General features: G+C 44.7%; 4 protein-coding genes across 4 annotated transcripts in view; 1 reads left to right on the forward strand and 3 right to left on the reverse strand.

Moving 5' to 3' along the window:
• The window catches only part of LOC103316081 (flotillin-2), a 125994-nt gene that overhangs the window by 77058 nt on the left and 23585 nt on the right, over positions 1 to 25351 (forward strand). The gene's annotated exons all lie outside the window — the stretch shown is intronic.
• On the reverse strand, positions 774 to 13623 carry LOC100117958 (glucose dehydrogenase [FAD, quinone]-like). The gene is made up of 5 exons (XM_001602012.6): positions 8974 to 13623; positions 8375 to 8899; positions 3457 to 3621; positions 2881 to 3033; positions 774 to 2703 (listed from the first exon to the last, which is right to left on the reverse strand). Exons 1-5 carry the CDS (start codon positions 9565 to 9567, stop codon positions 1387 to 1389), a joined length of 2754 nt encoding a protein of 917 aa, XP_001602062.3. The 5' UTR covers positions 9568 to 13623; the 3' UTR covers positions 774 to 1386.
• LOC107981587 (glucose dehydrogenase [FAD, quinone]-like) lies at positions 13680 to 18983 on the reverse strand. Its single transcript, XM_016987717.3, has 3 exons — positions 18878 to 18983; positions 18638 to 18766; positions 13680 to 15802 (listed from the first exon to the last, which is right to left on the reverse strand). Exons 1-3 carry the CDS (start codon positions 18966 to 18968, stop codon positions 13917 to 13919), a joined length of 2106 nt encoding a protein of 701 aa, XP_016843206.1. The 5' UTR covers positions 18969 to 18983; the 3' UTR covers positions 13680 to 13916.
• LOC107981588 (glucose dehydrogenase [FAD, quinone]) lies at positions 19822 to 25334 on the reverse strand. The gene is made up of 8 exons (XM_016987719.2): positions 25199 to 25334; positions 24989 to 25080; positions 23141 to 23358; positions 22839 to 23053; positions 22270 to 22666; positions 21885 to 22194; positions 21296 to 21774; positions 19822 to 20353 (listed from the first exon to the last, which is right to left on the reverse strand). The coding sequence occupies exons 2-8, from the start codon at positions 25061 to 25063 to the stop codon at positions 20053 to 20055; spliced, it is 1995 nt and encodes a 664-aa protein (XP_016843208.1). The 5' UTR covers positions 25064 to 25080; positions 25199 to 25334; the 3' UTR covers positions 19822 to 20052.

Below are 25351 nucleotides of genomic sequence, written 5' to 3' on the forward strand. Positions count from 1 at the left end.
TTTCGCTCTTGACCAATGTTTGCCAGTAGGATTTGGTGTATTGACTACTAGAATTTTGTAGACTACTATAATATAGAGATTCTCGTGTGCGAGCAAACAACCAACGAAGATTCATTTATTTACTAAAGTTATGAAACGATAGTGGATAAATATATGTTGATCTTGATTAACCAACATTTTATTTTAATTTAATTATGCATCTGCACCTCTCGCCGCAAGTATACGCATATATGCGTATAAATTTATGCCCTGTCCATTCGCGTCCTTCCACTTATCTATTCCTGACACACTTTATCCATCGGTTTATCTTAGTTCGCCGGGCGCGGTCGCGAAACAAGCGTCTGCAACGAGTGCAGGAGTTTATACCGCTCACTTTTACTACGCGGAGATAGGCAAAAAGTCCTGGCGGCGCGGCGCATGTGTTGTTGTGTACTGCGGTTTTGCACAATGGACCGACCTTTTTACGACTGTTGGGAACTTTTGCGGATACATCGATGGGCGAATGGCATGGCGTATGAAGTGCATAAATACATAGCGAATATGGCAGTAAATCATTGGATCCGAGCATTTATACTTGTAGGCCATGACAAGTGTGACAGACGAACCCCCTCGAGCGAACCAGTTACGCTTTGATTATTGTGTAAATTTGATAAATTGTAAATTCTCACCTTGCGACTGGGCTTCTGCGACTTCAGCTAAATCACTGTGATTATTCAAAAGGTTGGAGGTTGGGGGAAGCGGGGGCTCGGGTTGAGTTTTATTTTACGCTAAAATAAACTTTATTGGTATATTTCATGATTAGTATATATCTACATTAAATACATTATTATGTAATACTTATTTTACATATATAGATGACAAAACATTCTAAAATCTATTACATGCCGATCATCAACTGGAATAATGAATCAGAGCATAGCTTACGTTAAGAGTGTTGATCAAATTTAATCGTATTCACATAATTACACCTTCAAACGCCGCCGATCAGGTTCAACTACACGCTCGACGGCGAACAACAAAAATATTCATTACCTCAAATGCAATAAAATAAAATAAAAAAAAAAACAACCTGCCAAAAGTAGTTTCTCGCTGTGAGCAGATACCATAACGGGTTTAGTCCTTATGCATTAGCGCATATTTCCACGGATAAGCTGCAATTATCGCACTCGAAACACTTTATTACAAAACTTTTTGCCCGCTCTCCGCGCTCCCATTGGAATTTGATCGGCGTGGAAGATTAACGATCGTCTGTCCGGCCGCGCGCACCGACGCAAAAAGCCGCTCGAACCGGAAGTGCACAGCGATCGAGAGGAAATTGAAGACAGGAATTGAAATCCACGTTGCATCTGCATCCGGCTCGAGCTCTCGTCATCCCGGCAGCGGCGTTTACCCGGTGGTGACAGTCGTGTGGACCAGGTTGAGCCAGTCCTCCTTGATCATGTCGCTGACCTTCTCGCCGATCATGATGGTGGGCGCGTTGGTGTTGCCCCGGACGATGAGCGGCATGATCGAGGCGTCGGCCACCCTCAGTCTCTGGACGCCGTAGACTCTCAGTCTCGGGTCCACGACCGCCTGCGCGTCGGTCTTCGGGCCCATCTTGCAGGTGCCCGCCGGGTGGTAGATCGTCGCCGTGTACTCCATCAGCACGCACTTCCAGTACTCCTGGCTGTTGAACTTGTGCTGGCGGCAGGCCGGCAGCGGCACGTCCAGCATCTGCATCCCGGCGTCCTGGAAGGCCCGCGTCTGGAAGAGGTCCTGGGCTATCCTGATGCCGGCGACCATGGCGTCGAGGTCGGGGAACGCCTCGAAGTAGTGGGGGTTCATGAGCGGCGCGCCCCAGACGGGATCGGTCCGGTTCAGCCGGACGGTGCCGCGGCTCTTCGGCGCCAGCAGCACCGGTCGGATGTTGATGCCGTCGTAGTAGGACAGCGGGAAGACGGAGGTGTCGCCCGACCGGGCCGGGTCGCTCACGAAATCCCTGACGCTCGTCCCGTCGAAGGCGTACTGGATGTCCGGCAGGTTCTGCGTCTCCTCGAAGGGCGTCTGCGCGAAGGAGCTGCAGGCGAGCGTGCCGATGGCCGAGAGCGGCCCGGTCTGGCTCTCGAGCCACTGGTTCGCGTCCGCCTGGATCTGATCGAGGGTCTTGGTCGTGGCGGTCGCGTTCGACAGGACGATCATGAAGCCATCGGTGGTCACGTGGTCCTGCAGGTTACGCCCGACTCCGGGCGAGTCGTAGATGACGTTGATGTTGTGCTCGCGCAGCCACTCGGCTGGACCGACCCCCGAGAGCTGAAGGATCTTCGGCGAGTTGATGGCTCCAGCGCTGAGGATCACCTCCTTGCGAGCGAGGGCGACCTTGGTGAAGCCGCTGCGAGCCTCGTAGTACTCGACTCCGGTGGCAGCTTTCGTCTGCGGATCGATGATGACGCGCGTCACGTGGGCCTCGGTCTTCACCTCGAGGTTCTCGCGGTTGTTGCGGATGGGCCGGATGAAGGCGCCGTTGGTGCTCTGTCGCGCGCCGTTATTCGCCGTCGACTGGATGTGCACGACGCCGAGCTGCTCGGCGGCGTTCGCGTCGACCAGCCTGTAGCCGATCTCCTGCCAACCTCGCAGCAGGATTTTCGTGTTCACGTCCACGTAGTCGAACCACTCGACCGTCTGGTAGCCGCCTGTGCTGTGGTAGTACGGGTTCCTTTTCACCACCTGGAAAGGGACCATAAGTTGAGTTCGGCACTGTGATATTACATCGTGACCTATTGTCGAATTTTCAATTGTGAAATCGATCGCCTCGATATAATGCAAGAGTTGGGTACACAGTGCAGTGTCTTATTGCGAACAAGGGAAATCGGTGCAAATTAACGGTTGCCAGTGTAATCTTACTTCGGGGTTTTCATTATCTTCGGACTTCTTGAAATACGGCAGGACTTCCTCGTAACTCCAACCTTCGTTGCCGATTCGCGCCCAGTTATCGTAATCCTGCCGATTAGCTCGGATATACATCATGTAGTTTAATGTGCTCGAGCCGCCCATTACCTATAAATCACAGTCAATTTAAGGTTCGGAATTTTTCTCACTGCCTATACAACTCGTTATGTTCGGGACTTAACGAAATAAGCGGCGGTGCAGCGCGCTATTGATTTTACAATATATATATATTTTTTAATCGCGCTTATTCTATCTCATTGATTTATTTATTTACGTGAAAAGTCGATAGCTCATGAATTATTGTTCTGCTTTCAGGTCAGTACATTTGCTACACCGCCATCAAGGCTTTCCCTCCTGGTTGGGAGTATAAAAAATAGCAAAATACTTTTTATTTAAAAATTTCGTTTCGTTCTAAATAACTCGAATAGATATTGCTAGAAAAATAATTATGCAAGTAAGAAATAAACCGCGCATGTTTACTTTCACGCAGTACTCAAACGAGTAGAAATGAATTATAAATTATGAGCGTACTTTTCCACGTGCCCATCCGCACGTGCCGTCCCTGCGAGATCGACAGCCCTTCTTCATGCGCGTTGTTCTGTACATCCAGTCGACATTGCTTCCTCGCAACGCAGGCGCGAAGCCCGGGACATCCGCCACAAGGGGCTCGTCTATTCCTGCCTCCAACAGCAGTACCTTGAACAGTATTGTGCAAACATATGTATTTTGGTCAGCAGTTTTATTTCCAACGGATTTTTCAATTGAAAGTAGACAACGTAATTAAAAAACAAAAAAACATCATTTCCCTCTGGATTAATAAGAGTAGTTAAACATTCCAAAATCATGCAACGACCAGTCGAAAATCATTTTGCGATTTTAAAGAAACATGAGATCTCGCAAGTCCCGCACTTGAGAGATAATTTGCGAGTGTCGCGCATTCGGCTCGAACGCGATTTCGCACACGAGTGTGGTCGCGCGCAACGTGCCGTTCACTTTTTTTATACGCTCCAGCCTGCAGTCCATTCGGCGGCCTGCAAAGTTTCGCGGTAACGTGCGTGGGTTATTTTGCGCCTGCTCGACTCTCACAGGGAAGGAATTTCCATTTCGGCGCTGGTTATGACTCTTGTTGCGCTGTTACGCGCGAAGCGTCGATATTCCGATGTATCGAGGTCGGCTTTAGCGCGGGGCGGAGCTCGTTAATTATTTCTGTGGATCGTAATTAGCGCGAGTGCGCCGCTCGCGTGTGTTTGTTTTGATCGGCAAGACTGATACTTAGCAATTTGGTTTTTTCCCTGTTCGTGTTTGCGCGTAGAGGAAAGTATGGGGAAATTTATAGATTGTTGTAACGAGCTATAGTTCCTTGCCGGTATGTCGTTATAGAAATGAAATTGATTTTTTTTATACTTCGATGTATATTGTAGAAGGCACGAATATTGTGTACAATGTGTGAGCGTCAATGAATTAGTCATGGATAAAACGTTATTTTAACTCTATTAACAATTATGTAACTTGCGTATGAAACCTTAAAAAAAACGAAGACAATTCGTTGTATTGCATTCCCTTAAATCGCCGTATAAAAGATTGATTGCGATTAGATACTCAAAATTGTCGAATTCAATTTTCCCTGTATGCCGTTCGTTGATTCGTTCGTAGTTGTAAAGTACGCTTTACGATTATTACATATAAATATAAGGAAATTAATTTTCTTTAGTGAATCTTCTATTTGTTATCTTCTACGTATGATGAATCTGCTATAGTCTAGGCGCTGAGCACTTTTCGTCGGACTTGAAAGTCCAGTAGATCACCAAGGTTATTTCTATGTATTTTTTCCTCCTGAACACGAATATCGGGGTTTGAATGTCTAAAAGTGGTCAGGTAATTTGTTATTAACAAATTAATTGTTAATATTCAACAAAATCATGTTATTTCAACCCAGAAAACATTTTTTTAGATTCTTTACATGATTCTGAATCGAAAAAATTTATCAAGTTTGATAAAATTCAGAAAAAAATCTATTTTAAATTGCTCGTCACTTTTGATAGGGACGGTCGTTTTCAACGATTTTTTTTAATTCAAGATCTTGGCTCCGCTGTCCATTAATGCCGTAGAAAATAATGTTTGTTCGGCCAGGTATGGTTTGGAGGTGGCACCCATGTTTTTTACATATTGTACGTCCAAACGCATGTAAAAAACTTGGTCTGGTGGGTGTGCCCCCAAAATTGCTCAATTTTTCGACCGCGAAGTACCCGACTTCCTGTAGAATGACTCATATAATGTTGTTTACAGCGAAGCGCAATGCGCTTTGAGCATGGTAACTTTTGACATGCACATTGGCCCATAACTCGATTAGTTGCTCCACTATGTCGAAGTTCTGACTGTAACTTGAGTAGACCAAGGGTGTTTTGCTACACTAAAAAAACACAGCCATTTTAACTGATCTCGCACCAGTAATCCGTCATTTTACGAAGACTCGCCAGAATTACCGTAGAGTTCAGCAGTTTTAAAGAATCAGTTCGGTCGTTTTTGCTGGTGTCCCGCGTAAGCGACCAATTTTACGAGTCGCGACTCGCCAAAACTACCAGTGGCACACCGTTGTTCTTACTGAACAGTCGTTACGGTGGCAGAACGGTTAAAACTACCGGACTTTACAGCAGAAACGACTGTGTTTTTTTTCAGTGTAATTCGGTTAGCGGAGTCGACCGGGCAACCGGTCCGAACGAGGAGTTGCACGAGCAGTTACCGTTGTTGTGCAAAAACGTCGTACTAATTACGGAAATCATCGACGAATTCACTAGATGGATTTCTTCCGTATACAAACCCATCCCTCTTGGAGAGTGTGTGTCGAAATAAATATAGCTCTATAAGTTGATAAATTACAAATTGTTCATTTAGCACGATACGAATCACATTTTGATCTAAAAACCGATTGCCGTTCCAGTATTATACCGTTATTGCATAACGCACCTTGCAGCTGCATAATTCGATCTTGAATTGTAATGTACTAAACTTACAGCGTATTGCAGTCTATAAGTACGTTTTACTATCTACTTTCAACAGACAACTCTGTTGATTGGTGTTTTCAAAGACACTTATTGCCTATTAATAAGCAAACGAAATTTTTAGCAGAAGGAATATGATTTCTCGAAAACTTTCCCCAAACGCATTTCCAATCATACAGTTCCAGCTTTTGTCAAGCCCGAGTCGCTTACAAATTTCAATAGCTGTGAAACCATTTCCTTTCACTTTAGATGCTCGTAAACTAGCTTCCTATGCAGCACAGATTATTCTGTAATCGTAGCAAACTACTTGATCCAGATGATCATATATTATTTACGATAACAACCGCACCCTGTCCACGGGAAAACTACTTTCAGAGCTTACGTGTGGAAAATTCAGTTTCATCCGCTATTTCGCAGGTGCCTGGTTAATGAATTGAGCATTAACAATTCGATCAGCATTAGGCAAGCATATTACGCGAAATTTACTCATTAAACCGCATGTAATCGCGCAGGAATATAATTACAAGCGTGAAGTTTATCTGCCAGAAAAATCAAAGAACATACAAAAGTCCGTAATATCGTAAGAAACGAATTAAGATATGCAGAAAAGGGCGACTCTCGATAAACCACCACAATTTGACTAGCGACGCATTTTTTCCGAGCCCCTTGAACTTTCCGGCAGCGAAGGCTCAATGCCGCTTTTTTGAGTTCAAAGTACGCCTGTAGCAACATTCCTCTCTCTCTCTCTCTCTCTCTCTCTTTCTCTCTCTCTCTCTCTCTCTCTCCCTTCGCGCGCCATAAACTACAAGCCAGCTCGATAGAGCGCGCGAACGGCACACGTAATTGCGAATGACTCACGTGCGTGCATATGTTCGATGCGTTATCTTCTGGCGGCTCGAAAATCGCGTGCGGCCAGCACTCGAAGCGCCTGCTATTTTTTATGTACCGATTCGCAGGGGCATCGATTTCGATTTCGACTGCCGCAGCCGCTTCCTTGCCGGAAGTGAGAAGAAAGCGATTATATAGGGCGCCGCTGCATTATGCCGGGTTTGCGTAAGCTCGCACGAGGGAGGGAGATATGATTGACACTTTTTATTTCGCTTTACGCGCCGTGACCGAGCAACAGACGAAGTAATTAACCAGCGAAGACCACGGGCTACGGGAACGAGATCGGTATAGACTTGAATTGGTAAAAAGGAGTAATTGATAGAACGATGATGATGTTTCGTTACAGTTGCTGCTCGCCGTAATTAATGCCTGGCTGTGAGTTTTTCGGACTGCGCTTTTAAGGGAGAACGCGCTGCGTTTACTCGTTCACTCTACACACTTAATATTACGAACGTTTGCCTGATAGAGCATTTCTTGGCTTATTCCTTGTACCTGTAGCAAGTCACGCAGAAACTTGTACATTTAAAATTTATGCTCGCGATTTGAATGTGCACTGGATCTATATTCGATTTCGTCAGACCGAGAAGTTTTTTTTCAGCAGATGTAAATAAAAAACTGTTTAATGTATAGAGAGAATTCGATTTTTAGAAAGTCGTCTTTATTATTTATAACCGAACGAGCTATAAAGTTTTAGGTGATACACTTTCACAGTAGAGAATGGATTATGCATTCGCATTATTTTGAATATTAGCGCCAACCCCGTCTTTATTGCCTCGACTAGGAAGTAATATTTTTCGATAAGCTATAAAAATGTTGATTTCGATCCTCTTTCATTTTTACACCTCCATCGCTATGGAAATTCTTTTTACAACTCGCGACTTTCAACGATTTTCGAGTAATTGATTACTAAACTATTTAAATATTCTCGTAGAAATTGAAAGCAGCTGCTCACGATCTCGAGTCGTAAATCAAACTAATTCGAACATTGTAACTACGCAGCTACACCAGACATATTTCTATAATAACAAAATGACTCTATTTCGCGTCGCGCGAGCAATTATTGAGTCAGTTCTCTCTTGTCAAAAGTTGTGAAACGCATTTCCGCGAGAGGCGTGTATGGCAAACAATTTCCTTTTGTTAGTGCACGATGAACACACCGAAGGGCATAATCAGCGCCAATTTTTCGCAGCAAAAAACTTTGCCAAATCACGGGATTTGGAAATAATAAACGGCTGGGACAATTAGTTGCGATTCACAGTTACGCCGATTCCGCGAAACGATCAGTGCCTCATAGCGAGTGCGCATAAGGTGACGGTAAAAGGGTAAAAAAATGTATGACTGCACAGACGCGGAATTTAAAATTATAACCGAAGGTCTTAACTTTCGGTTTATCGTCACTTTTATCGCGGCAGTAAAAAGCGAAACGTTAGCGCGGCGAAGTTAAAAACTGGAAAGCAAGTTACTTAGTTAATTGTTCAATCTTTTAGATGCACAATTAGCGTTCTCTTGTATACCGAAATAAAAATGATTAACTTAAAAAAAAATCAAAAAATACAACGTACCCTCCAGTCGTTTATCTCGCTGAGCCTGTTGGCGACGACGCATCCAGCGGATCCGGCGCCCACCACAATAAAGTCGTACTCGTCCGGCATGAATCCCGTGGGTTCCGGGAAATTGGCGGGCATGGCTGCGACGTCCTCCTCTTCGCGGGATTGTTCCTCGATGATCTTCCGCTCGTACTTGTTCTCGGCGTAGATGGCGTCGACCTGGTACACCGCTGGCGTCGTCTGGAGCGAGGTCTGCTGTCGCCTGATCGGCACCCCGTAGTAATAGTCGGCCGGAGGAGGCGGCGGCGGTGTCTGGGTGGTGTGTTGGAACCTGACCGATCCTCGTCGTATGCTATGCCTGAATGTCGGTTGCGCCGGAGTCGTCGTCAGCAGCTGATCGAAGAAGAAGTTCGTCGACGATTGCTCGGTCGTGCTCGTGGGGAAGAAGTAGTGCAGCCCGTTAAATCGGTCGCGCAGCTTCGGCTTGATGCGCTTGCCGAAGTCCACGTCGTAGTGCAAGAGCGGATCGTAGTCGCCGTACTGCGCACAGGCGTGTGGTGCCGATTGAGTTTAAAATTTTGGCAAGAATAGAAGAGAAAAACTTATTTACTCACATCGGCGGGCGCTTTGTTTAGGGCGTACTCCGTGGTAGTTCTGTAGCCTTCTCCAGAACCAAAACTAGGCTGCGAGCTGTACTCTCCGGAGCGATATCTTTCTCCCGAGCCGAATCCTCCTGCGGAGCCGAATTTCCCTCCTGAGCCGAAGACTCCTCCCGAGCCGAAGAATCCGGATGATCCGAATTTGAAACTCGAAGATCCGAAACCTCCGGCCGAGCTGTAACCCCTCGCGGTCGTGGACGGAACACTGCCGTAGCCGACCGCGGGGGTGTAATCTCCGATCTGGTTGTAATCGGTGTAATAGTTGTTGGGCTGATTATTGTAGTCGAAGCTTCTTCGCGCCTGGAGCTTTTCGTTGTATCCATTGAGGTGATTGCTTATCTCGGTGCTGGTTCTGGATCTCGAGCTACTACTGCCGAACGGTGACATCGGCGCGAAGAAACTCGATTTGACCATACTGAAACTGTCGTCCCTGGAGTAGCCGAACATGCTCGCCAGGAAGCTCAGGAACATGAATGCAGGCGGCTGGCACGTCGAGACTTGGCTCTGCGCTGGACATAGCTCCGCCAGATTCGGCGGTACCCACGACATCTTGATCGAGCTTTTTCACTTTTACGTAAGAGTTGCCTCGGGTTCTCTTCTTTGTAGGCTAGCCTCTCGAGCGCTTGGATTTATCGTATCGATACTACGTAATCTTGTACGTTTAGGGGCAATTTTTTTTAAATATTACGCGAAACGAAATTTATTCTTCTCGGTAGAATCTGCTCGATACCGACAAAAAATCATCTTGACATGTCGCACTGGAGCACAAGCCCAACGAGTCGTTAAAGACCACTGATCCGCAGCTTCTCTTAGTCTGAACCGGCCAATATTTTAAGAAATCCAATAGACGCGAACAATCAACAATGGACTCGACTTTCACAGTTTTAACGACGTCTCGATCCAAGTCCCTCGACCTCAGAGCATCTCGAGTCAAAACGGACAACAAAGACACGGGCGCTAGTAGCAGCCGAAGTCGCGGTACAGAGGTTCGAAGCGCGAATGGCGCGAGTCGGGGTCCGGGTCCCGAGCCTCGGCCCACACCGAGGAGATATCGCGAAAAGCCGATCGCGCGGGTGGGAAAAGCGAGCGCGGACTTTGCTCTCCCATCGGACCCCCTCAAGGTTACGTCTGTAGGCGGCAGTCCACGGTATGCTCGCCCCTATTGTTATTATCACACCTGCGCTGCTTTCCTGCCTCTTTTCTCGTACTTTTTTGCCCGCGTTCGAGGAGATCACCACCTTTGCGGGAGACCTTTTTCATTCTGTGAAGTCGTGGGCGAGCAGAAATGTGTGTACATTACACACGGACCGCGCGATTGTCGTGTCTTGGAATGGTAGAAACTGGTATTTATGACGGCTTTGGTTTTAGTGCGGTATATTTTTCTTGTTGACTTTTTCAGACACCACACAAACAAACGTGCTATACTTAATGCTCCGCATAAGGAGGCATTCCGTTTTTTTTATCTCTGTAATTGGGATAATTCTACAATGACGATAGCGTAAACAGGACACTGCTTCGAGTCGGTAGCTTTTTGTGCGTAGGTATATCGATTCCGGTAGAATACTCGGAAAACGGCCTTCCCTTTTGCACGTCAGAACTTACTCTTGCAGAACGTCGAATGCGTGGCTGCAGATATTAAAGTCGAGTACTATATGAGATATGCGGGCTGAGTTTAATTGTGAAAAACGGATGTGAAAGGGCGTTGAACAAGATAATTTAACGAAAATTTGCACTCGTCGTTGTACGAAACACTTCATTGATCGGGTGAAATTATCGTGTATAGATTCCGTGCCACGTGAATCTATCAACGAAATAATGAAAATATGCTAATGTACCGAGCAGCTGATTTTCGCGAAAGATTCGTCATAATCGACACGCTCCGCTTCTATTCTTTTTTATCTGAAAACTCGAATAATCTATAACATTTTTTTAATTGAAAAATTCACTTGTAATGCGATAAGCGGTTTTATCTAATTCGAAATATACATTTCCATCATAAATAAAGATACCAGTCAATAAGTTGCTTCCTGCTTAATCCACCGAGTGTATATTAATAGTTCATGAATTTTTAAATTCACAAACATAATTGAAGGCTGTCAGCGTATCCATTTGTTATATTTTACTGGCGAAAGTGAATAACTCAAATTCTCGCATATTTTGGACAGGGTTAAGTAATTCTTTTCCACGAGTACATTTCAAACCAAAACTCTTTACATTTTAATCCAAAACAGTGTTGCGAAATAACTCGTATAGATTTTGCTTGTTGCATTCGATTCGCGTGTAAAAAAGTTGTCTTGCAGCAAATATAAACAAGTGCGCACCCATGAATTCCAAACCGAAAAGTCAAAGTTATCCAATGCCATTAAACTTATTCCATAGCTCGGAATTTCCAGTTCTAATAACTTTTATCGTCGCTTTCGGAAAAAATTGGAATTGCTTTCTTACGATAGTAGTAGCTATACTCGCCTACGAAACACAACTGCACGGCAGCTTTCGAACCGGCTCTCCAGCACGCAAAATTCGTCGATGTAACGCGCCGTGCGCGCCCAGTTTCGAAACTAGTCCCACATGTAAATTTTGCGCGAGTAACCGATAGCTCTATGGTATAAGACAAAAAGCAAAATAGAAGACTACCGTCCAGCGCATAATCGAAGCGATTATCCGAAAACGTGACTTTGCATCAACGCTGCGCACATGCGACTTTCGCGCTAATCGTCGTCAAAACATATAAGTACGCGCGGCTTTGTTTATAAACGTTGCGTTGCGGCTCCCGGTCTCTCGCGTAAACTAGTTTTGATTATTTGCGTTGTTCGCGCGGTCCGCATATACGGGCAGCAGCTGCGCGATAGCAGCACGCTGCCTACGCCGTTATGAATCGACATAACGCGTGTAATGATGCATTGAGAACCGGCAATTTGGCGACGCTTAAGTCGCACTTGTCGACCCGCGTCGAAAACTCTCGTAAAACCAAAAGACCGAGGAAAAGGCTGCACATGTAGCTGCGTTACTCGCATAATACAATCTCGGGAGATCGGCGCGGCAGCATGTGTGCTTCGGTCTCCGAACGTCCATTAAGATTTTCTGGTTGCCACCGCCGCCGTCGAGCTGTTCCACTTAGCGCGAAAAGGGAAAAAAAGATCGCTTTGAATTTATAACAACGAAGACTGTTCGCGTGAACGCGCGCATTTACATTCTTTCGCCGTAAGTACTTTCACCCACGGGGCGGAAATTTTCTTGCTCTTGCTGAAAATGGCTTCGTTTTAAGTATGGTTGACAGTAGTTCGATTTTTCTAAATGTAGACGAGGCTGACGATAAAGGATTGCTATTGATTTTAAGAGGCTTTCCAGAGCTGTACAGTGTCACTTATATATCCCGGTAATCTCTACTGGACTTATACCCGCAAAATTTTATAATCATCATTATTGCCCCAATAAACTGAATACGATCGCCCTCAAAAATATATCCGACAGATACAGCGCCGATAATCTCCTATATTGCTTCCTAATATCATAAAATAAATTTTTCTCTACGCCACGAGCCAGCGCGCGTTACATTCCGTGGGCAACGACAAAATCGCATCCCATTAAACGTAACCCATAACTCTTTTATAACTCGTTCGACAGAGATCGTGCTTTAACGACACATTGTCGAAAACAATAAGCCGAAAAAACGAGATCGCCTAATGTCCGGTATTCCATTTTCGAGAACAAAAAAAACGCTCGAGACAATCAAAAGCTGTCCAACCGACGACGCCATGACCGTTATACACCACGAGATCGCTATTATATAATCGTCGGAACGTTAACTTTTTACAGCCACCTGTGAAACCTCCGCTGGCAAAGTTTATTAATTTGATTTTTAATTCGTGGCTCGTAAATTGAATGCAATACTTTCGCGCGCGCTGGTATAGTAGTCCAAAGCCAGAGCGACAATTTCTCGCAGCCGATTCCATCGTCCTGCTTTACGACTCGTTCATTTCACCTTCCGGTATCTCTGCGCGGAGGAGAAAGATCGAGAAAAAAGCGCCGACCGAAGAGGCTTCCAACGCGGAAAATTGTCCTTTTTCAATCTTCAGTCGTAAAATTGGCCGAGAGCTGCTCCTCCCGCGCGCGCGCGGCCCAATGCAATTAGACTGGCCGTTTTACTGCCGATCGTCTGCAGCGATGGGCGTAGGCGCTGCGTTCCGTAGCAGTGTTGAATTACCCTTTCGCCGGCAGTCGTAGAAAGGCCGATCTGGGCTTCAGAGGCCGCGTTTTATCTATTCCCTCAACGAGAAAATACACGACGGAGCTGACCCGGCCGTGTACGATTGGAGTCTAATGCAATATGTGCCTGCACGCGCCTGCGCTCGTTGCTGTCCGCGGCGGCGCTTGTATATCGAGAGCGCGATTCGATTCGATGACTGCGTCTGCTTATACGATATACGCAGGCCCTCGTTTATTATCATGTCTCCAAAAGAGTTTGATTAACTGCGCGCGCACGCTTGGGATAGTTTTAATTAAGATCGCCTTTTGAGCGTACTTTTGTTTCTCTGCGGCTTATAAAATAACTCGTTTAATTGTGTTTGCGTATGAGCTTTTTCTGTAATAGAAATATAATTGACGCCAATGAAAAACACTTTGCTTTTAATAGCGGGAATTGTTAATCATTGCAGGCGATGTTGATTTAAAAGATCGTTTTTGTCAACGTCTCTCGATGCATATTTATTAACAATATCAGAATTACATAGTATTATGTACTATTTTTTATTTGCAAAGTTATTTGCAATGCAAAATGTAAAAGTGGTGCTTCTTTTCATAATCCACATAACAAATTATTTCAGTCGCGTTCAAAGAAAAAACTGATGTAACTACGTTACGCATAATGGTATCATAATCGAAAAAAGCGGAAAGGAAATTTATAACTCTGTCTTCACGCTCCACTCTTTCTTGATAAGATCAGCAGCCTTCTCCGCGATCATCAGAGTAGGCGCGTTCGTGTTTCCACTGGTGATCGTCGGCATGATCGACGCGTCGACAACTCGCAGATTCTTGAGTCCGTGCACTTTGAGGCTTGAGTCGACCACCGAGTCCTTGTTACCAGCCGGTCCCATTTTGCAAGTTCCTACTGGATGGTAGACGGTTCCAGCCGTGTGTCTCAAGTTACACTCCCAATACTCCCGCGAATCCGTTGCGTACTCGCCACAGCCGGGGATTTCGAATCTGCGCAACTGCATGCCCAGATCCTTGAAGGTCTTGGAATCCAAAAGCGAGCGAACGAAGTCCAGCGACTCTATGAACACCTCCACGTCATCCGGATCCGCCAAGTAGTTGGCGTGAATCTCGATCTGATCCTCTGGCTTGGCACTCCTCAGCTTTAGCTGGCCTTTACTTTTTGGCTTTAGCAGCGTCGGAGCAACGAAGATGATCTCGCCCTCCTCGTTCTGCCTGAGCAAATCCTTGACGAGGTCTTCTGACAAATCGAACGCATTGGCCATCGCTTCAATCTTAAAGCGCTGGTACCGCGGTATCAGCGTGTGGAAAAACTCGACGTTGGGGTACTTAGAGTCCGGGCCACGGGTGTTGATGAAGCCGATCAAATCGATGCCACCAGTCGAGGCCAGCTCGCCCTTGCGGTTCAACAAATAGTCGTAGGCCCAATCGAGCATGAATGTGAGTGGAGGAGCCTTTGCCGTCTCGTTAACGTAGGTCAATTGAAGACCAACCCAGATCATGTGGTCTTGCAGATTTTGACCCACTGGCAAATCGGCCACTACGTCGATCCCTTTCGACTCGAGATGTTCCCGTGGGCCAACTCCGGACAACATCAGAATCTGTGGCGTGGCGATGCTTCCAGCCGAGAGCACTACTTCCTTGGCTGCGGAAAGCTCTACCTTCCGACCATCCTTTAGCGTGACCTTCACGCCGGTGGCTCTTCGTCCGTCCAAAGTTACGGCATCCACCCTTGCCGATTTCATAATGTACAGATTGCTTCTGTCCGCGGCAGGTTTGAGGTAGGCCTTAGCGGCGTTCTGCCTAGCGCCGTTGTCAAGGGTACCGTAGCTCTTTACGTAACCGATGTACTGTTCATTGTAGGGCGCTTCGATGATTGGTATTCCCAGGTCGGCAGCCGCTGCCAAAAAGACATCGTGTAAAGCGCCCTCCGAATAATTGTAAGGCCGAATAGTCAACGGGCCACCAGTGCCAAACATCTTCGCTCCGTGTTTTGCCACGACGTCCGGGTGATAGTTTTCAGACTTGTGAAAGTAGGGCAGAACGTCCTGGTAGCTCCAGCCGGCGTTGCCCAGTTCCGCCCAGCTGTCGAAGTCGCGATCGTTGCCCCGTATGTGGATCATGGCATTGATAACGCTGCTACCGCCGAGGGCTTTACCTTTTGCCCAAACACAGCGTTGGTCTTTCAGACCCTGGCAGAAGTTATCGTCTGGCTCGACCAGGTACTGGTAGTCCTCGGCTGAATTCTGCAGCATCAGGAGAAGCGCCGGAATATCGCTGTTGGGTGAAGGATCGGCACCGGCCTCGATGAGGAGAACGCGCCAGTCGGCTACTTCCGACAGACGACTTGCTACTACGGATCCCGCCGTGCCACCCCCTACGACGATGAAATCAAAATTGGGATTGTCGAGGACCTCGTCGGTGCGATCGGCTGGATACGATTGCTCGGAGGCTATGGAGCATTGGGCTACGAGGAGAGTTTGAATCAATTGGCTGAAGATGGACGCCGATGAGCCAGAGGCTGCCGCAGCGCAAGACGTCGACAAACACGTATCCATATCTTCGCTGATTTCTGAAATTGAGACACATGCATTACAGGTGGCAGAGAGAAATCTATTTGTTGTGTGCAAATTCAATGAAAAACTTTCAGAAAAGGGAAAATCACAACGATTACCGCAATAATATTTATCCACCGTTATAGCCTATATGTACTACGCTGGCTCGATGGAGCTACTGTGATAAATTTTACTATTATTGGTCAATTAATCACAACGTTCAACACAATACTATAGACTCTTATCTTCCTGTACAGCAGTTCCAAAGTATTTTTATTATATGTTTGTAATATTTTTTGAAATCATAATTGGCTTGGCCCTTTCTACGGAGACAAGTATATGTTGATCATATAAAATAAGATTAATTTTCTTTCCTAAGTGGAGAGTAGGAGTTATAAAGTTTCGACAGATATCGAACCCGTATGACAATCGCGATGCGACTATTAAAAGGCGAGATTTCTATATGAACAACGTCAAAAAGTGAACTGACCTCAAAAAATGAAAATTCTTGCTTTATGCAGTACATTGACTTGAACAAGTATCAAAACACCGAGGAATATTACGTATTTTTAATAATTTAAAAACATCTTTTTCATGATACGTGCACGAAAAAGGCCACTTTCCATGCATGTAAAATGAATGGAAAATCGAGTTTCTCTTAGCAGCGGGAAAAAACTACTCCCTTGGGAGGAAAAAGTATATTCAAAATTTTCAATACCAATTTGTTTTACTTTGAAAAGTCCTCGAATTTCCCATTTCTTTCATATGCATGATAAGTGGCCTATTCGTGCACTTATCATAAAAAGTACGGTGTGCAACAAGGGGGGAGTGGCTTTTTCAGACTCGGGTGATGGTTTGAGAACCCGTGTCCGTCTCGGGCGCCTACGACGCCCTCGACTCCCACTTGTGCTCCAAACTTCACCCTCGCTAGATAAAGCCAATTTTCCCCCCTAGTTGCATAATATACTGTTGTTTATCGAGGCAGTGTAACAAAAATTAAAAAACCGCTGTCAATTATTTGGCACGTAGCTTCCTCCAACAAAATTAATAGTTCAAATAGATAAAATATTGTTCAAATATACAGTATATTAATGACTTTTAATAGTACATTGTACAACAAGGGGCGAAAATGGGCTTTTCCAAGCGAGGATGATGTTTGAGCACGAGTGGTAGTCGAGGGCGCCGTAGGCGCCCGAGATGGACACAAGTGTTCAAACATCATCCGAGTCTGGAAAAGCACATTCGCCCCTCTTTGTTCACCGTGCTTTTTATAACAAGTGTATAAGGAAGACCATTTGGGTCGCCTATGAAGTGTATCGAGAATGGAGTTTTTCGAGTCGTCCACTACGGTGGGCGTGTATAGATTCATATATATGTGTGTGTGTGTGTATATATATATTTTTTTTATTTAATTATTTTATTTATTTAAATATATTTTTAGTAAAGCTTTTAAAATTTAGTAAATCAAAATTTTAATAAACGGCAAATTTTGAAAATTTTGGAAAATTTGAAAATTTTGAACATTTTGGAAAATTTGAAAATTTTGAAAATTTTGGAAAATTTGAAAATTTTGAAAATTTTGGAAAATATTCCAATATTTTGGAAAATTTTGATATTTTGGAAATTGTTTCAACAGTTTTTAACGATTTAAAGCTTTAGTAAGGAGATGCACAAAAAGAATGAATCGAGCGCTCGATAGCGGGCGAAAATGGATTAATTCATACATGTATTGTGATCAGGGACTCTCGCTCTACTTTTTGTGTGACGCTCGGAAAACCCCATTTTCGGCCCAGTTTATAGGCGCCGAAAATATTTTTTTTTTTATGCACGTGTTATAAAAAATACTTTCAATCCTAATTATTTTACATAAGAAGCACCCGTCACAATATCAAATCATATAATTTTCATGAAAAAATTTAAACCTCAATATTTTAAATACCATAGGGGCTTCATAACCTCATTAAATCATGAATTGTCTTAAAACATTCTAAACTTTAATTAGCGAGTTATAAGGTTTAACAGAAATAGTAATTTTGAGTTATACAGGGTATACAGGGTGAGAGACAAAGAATTTGAATCCTGATATCTTTCAAACTAAACGGTTTTATAAGCTGCAAAAAGAACCTACCCGAGGTGATCAAAAGATCAATATTTTCCCAAAATTTCAACCTTATTAAAGCCTTTTTACTCCCGTAATCGAACGATATAAAAATCCTTTTTTTTTAGTTTTCGATTTTTAGCTTGAAAACTAGTCAAAATGGTTTAAAATGTTTACAGCAAATAGATATTATCGTTTCTTATTGTCATAAATTTTTTCAAAACGTTTGACGATTTAGTTTTGGAGATGTTACATTTTTCTTAAAATCACCTTTTTATCATAAAAATTGAACGGAAGGTCAATCTTGGAAATCTTGAGGAAGAAAGTAGGAAATTTTATGATCTTTTAGATATACTATTGTTGAATATATTGTATAGATCATATTATCAAAAAATAAGCAAAAATCAAAAAACGGCTATAATATGGTCATAAAATGGTCAGAATCGTAAACAAAATGTTCCCGAATTTAGAATCAGAAAACATATATGCATGCCAAATTTTATTACGATCGATCGCGTGGCTCCAGAATTATGACGGTATACGTACATACACACACACAGCCATCCGCACGGACATTTTCTAAAAACGCATGATTCGTACTCCAAACACCGCCAAATGCGTTTCTACGAAGTTTTAGCGAAACTGAAAATTTTACTATTACAAAGCTTCTTCTTAGGAGGAAGCAAAAATCGTTTGAAAGAAAAAGTAAAGTGCTATTTAAAATTCTCAAAAAGAATACAAGATCTTTACTCACGAGCTCGAAGTAATAACGGATCCGCGTCTGGCCGACTGGCTCTTGTCGTCTTGCTGAATGTAACGTATGAGCTCAACTGAGTCGAAGCTGCAAGACTCGCGACAGTTCGAAGAATACCACCTCTTCTATATGAGAAGCAAAAAAAGCAAACCGAGCAGCGATGCTATAATGCTGATGGTGGAGGAAAAAATATGCCGGCGATTGGCGTAGATATTTTTGAAACCAAGAATGACTCCTGACCTTTTAGATAAGTATCGCAATATGCGATGAGATGTACCCACAAAAAAAGGCGACTGCTGCTACTTGAGTTTCTATTCGGGCTGCATGTCATAGTACGAGTAATCGTAATTTTATCTAATGCACAGCAGATGGCTTGCAAATATTATGACATTTGAGATTTGCTGCGTTATATTAAAGGTGTGCGATTGACTTACAGGAGAGCGTGACTTTGTTGCTAAGGCCTCTAAATTCTGTCTTGCATTAAACACGTACGTCTCCGCAAACTAAGAAGCAATGATATTCTTCAAGGAGTTATGTTAAAAAAAGCTGTCGCTGAACCGGTTTTTGTCGAATATAAATAGACATTGTATATACTAAATTATCCAGCAAATGGATTTGTAACGAATACAGGCATGTTGAGTGGTATTTTACAGATGAGAGAGATACGAAAAGGTCGCACTTCATTATACATGGCTTTGTATGGTGCATCTAAAATTTTAAGCTTTGAAGTGTTACGGAGGTAAAGGAGACGAGTCGAAAGACGAAAAAGAGTAGACGACGGGACACAAACCGGTACGAACCCTGAGACCATTAAGTTTTTTATAAGTGATTCTTTATTGTCTTTTCAGATATAATAGGTACATTAGTCAAAGAATTAATGTGTACATTAAACCAATGAGGTATAGTATATGGTAACACTCGCTGTGTTACAATATATAGATAGGATTATTATTACAATTGTGTGCTATTACTCTTTCAGATGAATTTTAGTTTATCCTAGAAAAATAAAACGTGTAAACGTATGAAAAACTAGCTTGTCAAGCCAAGGAGCTAGCGCATATTATGCATCGTAGTATACTTGCTGCTCGCGTTGCAGACGTGTGCGTCTGTGACAAAAGAGTCAAAATAAACGAGATTCATAAAAGTTTTTTCTTCTTAAAGTACACATAAAATAACGAAGTATATCTTTGCTTCAAAAAGTTTATTGCTAACGATGCACAAAATCATGGAAAAAGTTTAAATCCAACGTTTACGCTATAATTGCGCTGTACAGTACCGAAAAATTACATATCACATCGCGAGTAACACTCGCATCAATAACTACATACTCAGTATACATAGCTAAAAACAAAATCGAGTAGCAAAACAAGTTCCAGCATTGTCAAAAGAAACTATGACAATTCCACACATCACATCTAGAAAGCCCTAGCGGATCCATCGACTCGCTGCTGCACCTTCTTCCAGTGCGTGACAATCATATCGGCCGCCTTCTCGGCGACGACGACAATCGGCGCGACAGGATTAGCGTTAGTCAGCACAGGGAAGACCGAAGCGTCGGCTACGCGAAGATTCGGCACTCCGTGGACTCGGAGCTCGTGGTCGACGACGCCGCCGGAGGCCTCGGGAGCCATGCGGCAGGTGCTCGACTGGTGGTTCTCCGGACCGGTTTGCGCGCGGATCAAGCACTCCCAGTAGGCGTCCGTGCAGAAGTGATACCTTAAACAGGCAGAATAAAAGTCAGTTCCTAATTTGGAGCGGCCTGCTCTTCTTTTCGGGAAGGTGCATAATTTTGCGAGTTTTGAACGAATTCAAGATTAATTATGAGGGCAATAATTGCTCTTTATAGTGCTCGTTGTATCGAAAGATCGATTTTCTGCAATTTATATAACTTTAGCTACGTTATGACGGCTCGTGTTTGTTTTCCTGTATAATAGAACACAGCGGTTATGAGGTCGAGTAAAGAATTCGTTTGTCGGGAGAGAAATTTATGGAGGATGTAGAGCGCAGTGGTGTTTTGTGTTGGAAAAAATTGCCTGCTGTTATTCGCAATATCTACTCCGATAAAATAAAATAACACGCGATATCTACTCCATCTGAATTTTACGAGGGTTTAATAATCGCTCATGAGTTCTGACAATCAGGATGTAATTTATTGCATTCGACTTCTTTTCATCTTTTATTGCCAGAAGTATCTATAATCCGATTCAAAGATTATTATAGCAAATATTTAATTATTTGGAAACTTGTTCTACTTCGAAATCTTTGCAATGGATATGTATTCGAATTCGATTGCGTATTTTTCAATACAACTGAATAAATTATATTTTTACGTTTGTTTCGTCATGCGAGTTTAATCACGCGAAATCGAGCGAGAATTGTGCAAACTGTCAAAGATATTTTATTCTCTATCCATAATTTCAAACTGTATGAATTATTTGGCAATAAGACTTTTTCATCCTTCGAACATTGCATTTTACTTGCAACAAATTACGAAGTATAAAATTGTTACGAATGTACGGAATTTGCAACTGGCGATCGTGGAAACCAATACATCTCTCCAACAGTAACGCGAACCCGTTAAATATAGCAACAACCTTACAAAATCTTTCAACCGCATAATATGCTGCAGCACGGGAGCAAGTAAAAAAGATTTCTCACCTCGAGCACCAAGGATGCGGCTTCATTTCCAACCTCATGTCCCACTTCTTCATCGTTTTAGTTTTCGTGAGTTCTACCACCTTCTTAATGCCCTCAATCAGTATCTTTATGTCGGTCTCATTGGTGAAGTAATTCGGATAGATGAGCGGATGATCCAGCGGGTCTTTGGACCTGAGGGTGAGGTAGCCACGACTCCTGGCGATGACGACCGTTGGCCTGGCGACGATTTCCCGACGACCGGGACAGGTGCCGATCGATCCGTCCGGGCACTCGATGTCCAGACCTGTGCGCACGCAGCTCGAGCTGAAGCCGTCGAAGAAGATTTGGATGTCTGGGACGCCGGGGGTCGCGAAGCTGCTCTCCAGGAAAGCCGTGACCTGGGTCAAGCCTGTGCTGGCGACCGGTCCGCTGCGGTTGAACACGAACTCGTTTACCGAGTCGAGCGATAGGGTTTCGTAGTAGTCGTCCTTGATCGTCATCTGCGCAGAGGAAAACATTCAATTTCTGCTATTCGCAATACCAGTCGCAATCGAAATATTGATTTTCATCACATTAGTTTTCGAAAATAAATGAAGATGTCCGTACTGACCTTGATGCCGATCGACACGTGGTTCTGCAGGTTCCTACCGACCGGCAGGTCTTTAACGACAGGTATGTCGAGCTCTTCGAGGTCCTCCTTGGGACCGATGCCCGACTGCAGGAGGATCTGAGGGGAGCCGATCGCACCGGCGGTGAGGATTACTTCCTTGTTGGCCATGAGCTTGCGCTTCTTGCCTTCGTTGTCGATGAGCTCGATACCGGTGGCGCGTTTACTCCAGGGCTCCGTCAGAACCTTCGTCACGTGGGCGTTGGTCAGTACGTAGAGATTTGACCTGCCTGCTACAGGTCTCAAGTAATATCTGCAAACGAACATTTTTGTTTCTCTTCGCATTAAAAAACTAAATCTAGTCTAAGTCGAGCTCAAGCCAACCGACCTCGACGTAGTGCCTCTGAGCCCGTCCTGCGTAAGCATCGGCGCGACCATGAATCCCGTCTGCTTCTCGCCGTGCAATCCGGCAGTCCTGTAACCCATCTCAGCCGCGGCTTTGAGGATCTCATCGGCAAACTCGGGCTTGTGGGAGAAATTATCGATGGTCATGGGTCCTCCGGTGTTAATGTTCTTGAACATCCGGTCCGTGACGAACTTGGGGTTGATAGGGTTCTCGGCGCGATCGAAGTACTCCTCCAGCTCCTTGTAGCTCCAGCCGGGGTTACCCTGGCGAGCCCAATCGTCGTAAACCGAAGGGTGGCCCCGCGCGTACATCATGCCGTACATGCCGCCGGTGCCTGAGACCATCTTGCCACGCGGCCACGCGCACACGCCGCCGCTTTCTGCAGAACGATTTTGAATTTTCACCTCAGTTCTCGTAGTTCACGGAAAATTTCATGCCGAGTATAATGATCTCGAATAAGAAGCGGCTTAAAATATAGAAGCGAATAGAATGCGAACGCGTTACAGCGGCAATAAAGCGTACAAGCACAGAACCGCGAAATGTGTAATTACCGAGACAGGCGGTGGGATGGGGCTCGGTTGGCTCGGTCAAGTAGCGCCAGTCGAGAGAGGAGTTTATCGCGTTGAACGCCAGTCCAGGAAGCGCGGTGAGCGATGGTTCTTCCGGTCCGGCCTCGACCAACAGAACCCGCCACCAGCGGTAGTCGCTCAGCCGCTTGGCTATCACCGGACCCGCCACGCCTGCACCCACCACTATGAAGTCGAACCTAGGGGCGTTTTTTCAAATCGACGCTTTTAGTCTTCCTGTATGAATAAGAGAGTTTTTCAAGGAAGCGATTAAAAATCAGGCCTACCATTCCTCGTGAGGCACGACATCGGTGCCGAGTCGTCTGCAGGGGTCGGAGATGTCGCACCTGGCCATCATCAGGGCCTGGAGCATGGTCATGAAGGAGGTGAGCCTGCCGCAGGCGACGTTCATGTAGGCCGTGTCATTGAAACGGCAGTGGCAGCAGCCACCGCTCGCCACTGTACCGGTCGTTCCGAACGGGTACTCGGTCACCGGCACGTCGCTCTGCAAGTTTCCAGAAAATCGCTGAATTATTATAATTTTACGGCTTCATTACAATCGAACCTTTCCCGTAAACGTTCGTCGTATTTAATTAGCTCTGGCCGCGGCTTTTATGTACACTATCGTAAAGCGGCGGATTTGAAAAGGTTTACTGGCCGCGCAATATGGCTTGCATAAAACGGCCGACAGTGTGAAAGTTGTTAAAAAATGAGAGTGCAGTTGTAAAAATCGAGCGATACGCCGGAACAATCGCTGCGTCATAGAGATATCATGTGCAGTTCTTTTGATACATGTATAGCTGCTCGCACACTTATATTATGGCGTCGGCGGCGTTTCCCTATTTCACATCGGAAAATTAGCAAACTACGCCCGGCCGCAAGGCACATTTACGACGAGTACTTTGGCAAACTTGTTTGCCGTGCGCCACATTAATGCTACATTTTCAGGCGATTTTTACGAGTCTCCACCTTTAGGATAGTCGTGATCGGAAACTGTGCAATTTGAGATTGAATATTTATGACCGCGAGAAAGGTTGACTTCCTAAGAGCGAAAAAATCCGCGAGCAACTGATTTATCGGGTCTCGAGCGCGCGGAGTATAGCTGTGAGGAAAAAAAAACAAAAACGCCCGAATTATTTGCGAAGTTAGAAAGTTTAAGAGCCCGCTGGAAGGGAAGTATCCGTGGAGCTTACGTAACCGGCGTGTGGTCGTCGGCTTTTTGTTAAGCCGCAAAAACAAAAGGAGCCAGGCGCTGCAGGCAAACGGTCGTTATTGCACTGTTTATTGAGCCGGCTCTCTCGTCCGAGCGTGATTTACGAAGACGGCCCGAGGTGTATCGCAGGTGTCGAGATCGATGCTTTCCAAACGTTTCAATCAAGTATCCCGCCAGTGAGACGCACACTAATTAACAAACTTGATACCATCGGATGTTTCGTTCTGCTTCTTGCTTGGAAATAACCTCTTTGTTTTTCAAGCTGAGGAATATACGCTATAAATCTAAGCCTCGGGCGGCATCGATCGAGCCGCATCGCGCGTAATCGTAAATCACGCTCCGTTGGCGCCAATTTCTCGCCGAACCAGCCGTATAGCCCCATGTCACAGTTTACGTACGATGCCACACGCGTTTCCGTTTTTTCAAAAATACATCTCGCGCACAAAGCTCAATTTCGACCCGCATTCCCCGGCAAGGTATAACGCCGGCGCGCAAATTGGCTAATCCTCGCGTACACGCTGATTAAACGTGAAACCGTTGTTAGAAAGAAGCGAGAATGAGTTGCGAGAGAGATGCAGATTTTGAGTTATTATCTCGTCGGGTGGTGTAGTGCGCTACACTCTTTCGGCCAGGGATAAGCGTATGTGCGTGAATTCGTTCACTTCAATTTTTTTTCAACTTTTTGCGCAAGTTTTACGCGGTTGAGAAACGGTTAGTTTTTTCCCCCGTGCAGCGATAAAGTGTACTAGCAAGCGTAAATTGGTTTTTAAGAGTAACGATATGATGGCGGCGTCTTTTTTCCTTTGAAGCTCAATTAAAATTAAGTAACTTTCCGCATTGAAACGGATAACTGTATAATAGCAGCCCCTTTGTTTGAATAACACTCGCAATAAGCTAATAAAATAATGAATCTTTTACTTACCGCATAATGAATGCTTGCTGCTGACCAAACTCCAAGCGCAAGAAAGACTAGAACTCCTTCTCTTATGCGTGCCATTTTGTAAAACCAAAAATCTGCAATACAATAGGAATTATCAAATCTCGTAAAATAGTCGGAACAAGTTTTATTTTTCCCAAGCGAATGCTAGCGCCGCGGCATTTCTTTGGCCGATCACAAGAAAAATTAAGTTACGTCTGGGTTTTGCGATGACGTTATGGCTTCAGAAATTGCTGAGGCTGCGACTCGTTTACAGCGCGGCCGGTCTAATTATTAAATTCCCTTGTCGCGTGTGGTCAGGGCCGAAGCACTCGTATCCAAGGCTCTTCGCAACTTCTTATATCCTAA

This window comes from Nasonia vitripennis, chromosome 5 (assembly GCF_009193385.2).
Source record: "Nasonia vitripennis strain AsymCx chromosome 5, Nvit_psr_1.1, whole genome shotgun sequence".
NCBI classification, from domain to species: Eukaryota; Metazoa; Arthropoda; class Insecta; order Hymenoptera; family Pteromalidae; genus Nasonia; species Nasonia vitripennis.

Coding starts and splice junctions, on each gene's coding strand:
- LOC100117958 (XM_001602012.6), bottom strand. CDS start 9,567: ATGTCGTGGGTACCGCCGAATCTGGCGGAGCTATGTCCAGCGCAGAGC. Junction 8,900..8,973: donor TAAACAAAGCGCCCGCCGAT/GTGAGTAAATAA, acceptor GCCTGTGCGCAG/TACGGCGACTACGATCCGCT. Junction 2,704..2,880: donor AAGATAATGAAAACCCCGAA/GTAAGATTACAC, acceptor GTCCCTTTCCAG/GTGGTGAAAAGGAACCCGTA.
- LOC107981587 (XM_016987717.3), bottom strand. CDS start 18,968: ATGACATGCAGCCCGAATAGAAACTCAAGTAGCAGCAGTCGCCTTTTT. Junction 18,767..18,877: donor TTGCGATACTTATCTAAAAG/GTCAGGAGTCAT, acceptor TTTGCTTCTCAT/ATAGAAGAGGTGGTATTCTT. Junction 15,803..18,637: donor TCCGTTATTACTTCGAGCTC/GTGAGTAAAGAT, acceptor TCTCAATTTCAG/AAATCAGCGAAGATATGGAT.
- LOC107981588 (XM_016987719.2), bottom strand. CDS start 25,063: ATGGCACGCATAAGAGAAGGAGTTCTAGTCTTTCTTGCGCTTGGAGTT. Junction 23,054..23,140: donor GTCGTGCCTCACGAGGAATG/GTAGGCCTGATT, acceptor AAACGCCCCTAG/GTTCGACTTCATAGTGGTGG. Junction 22,667..22,838: donor CCATCCCACCGCCTGTCTCG/GTAATTACACAT, acceptor ATCGTTCTGCAG/AAAGCGGCGGCGTGTGCGCG.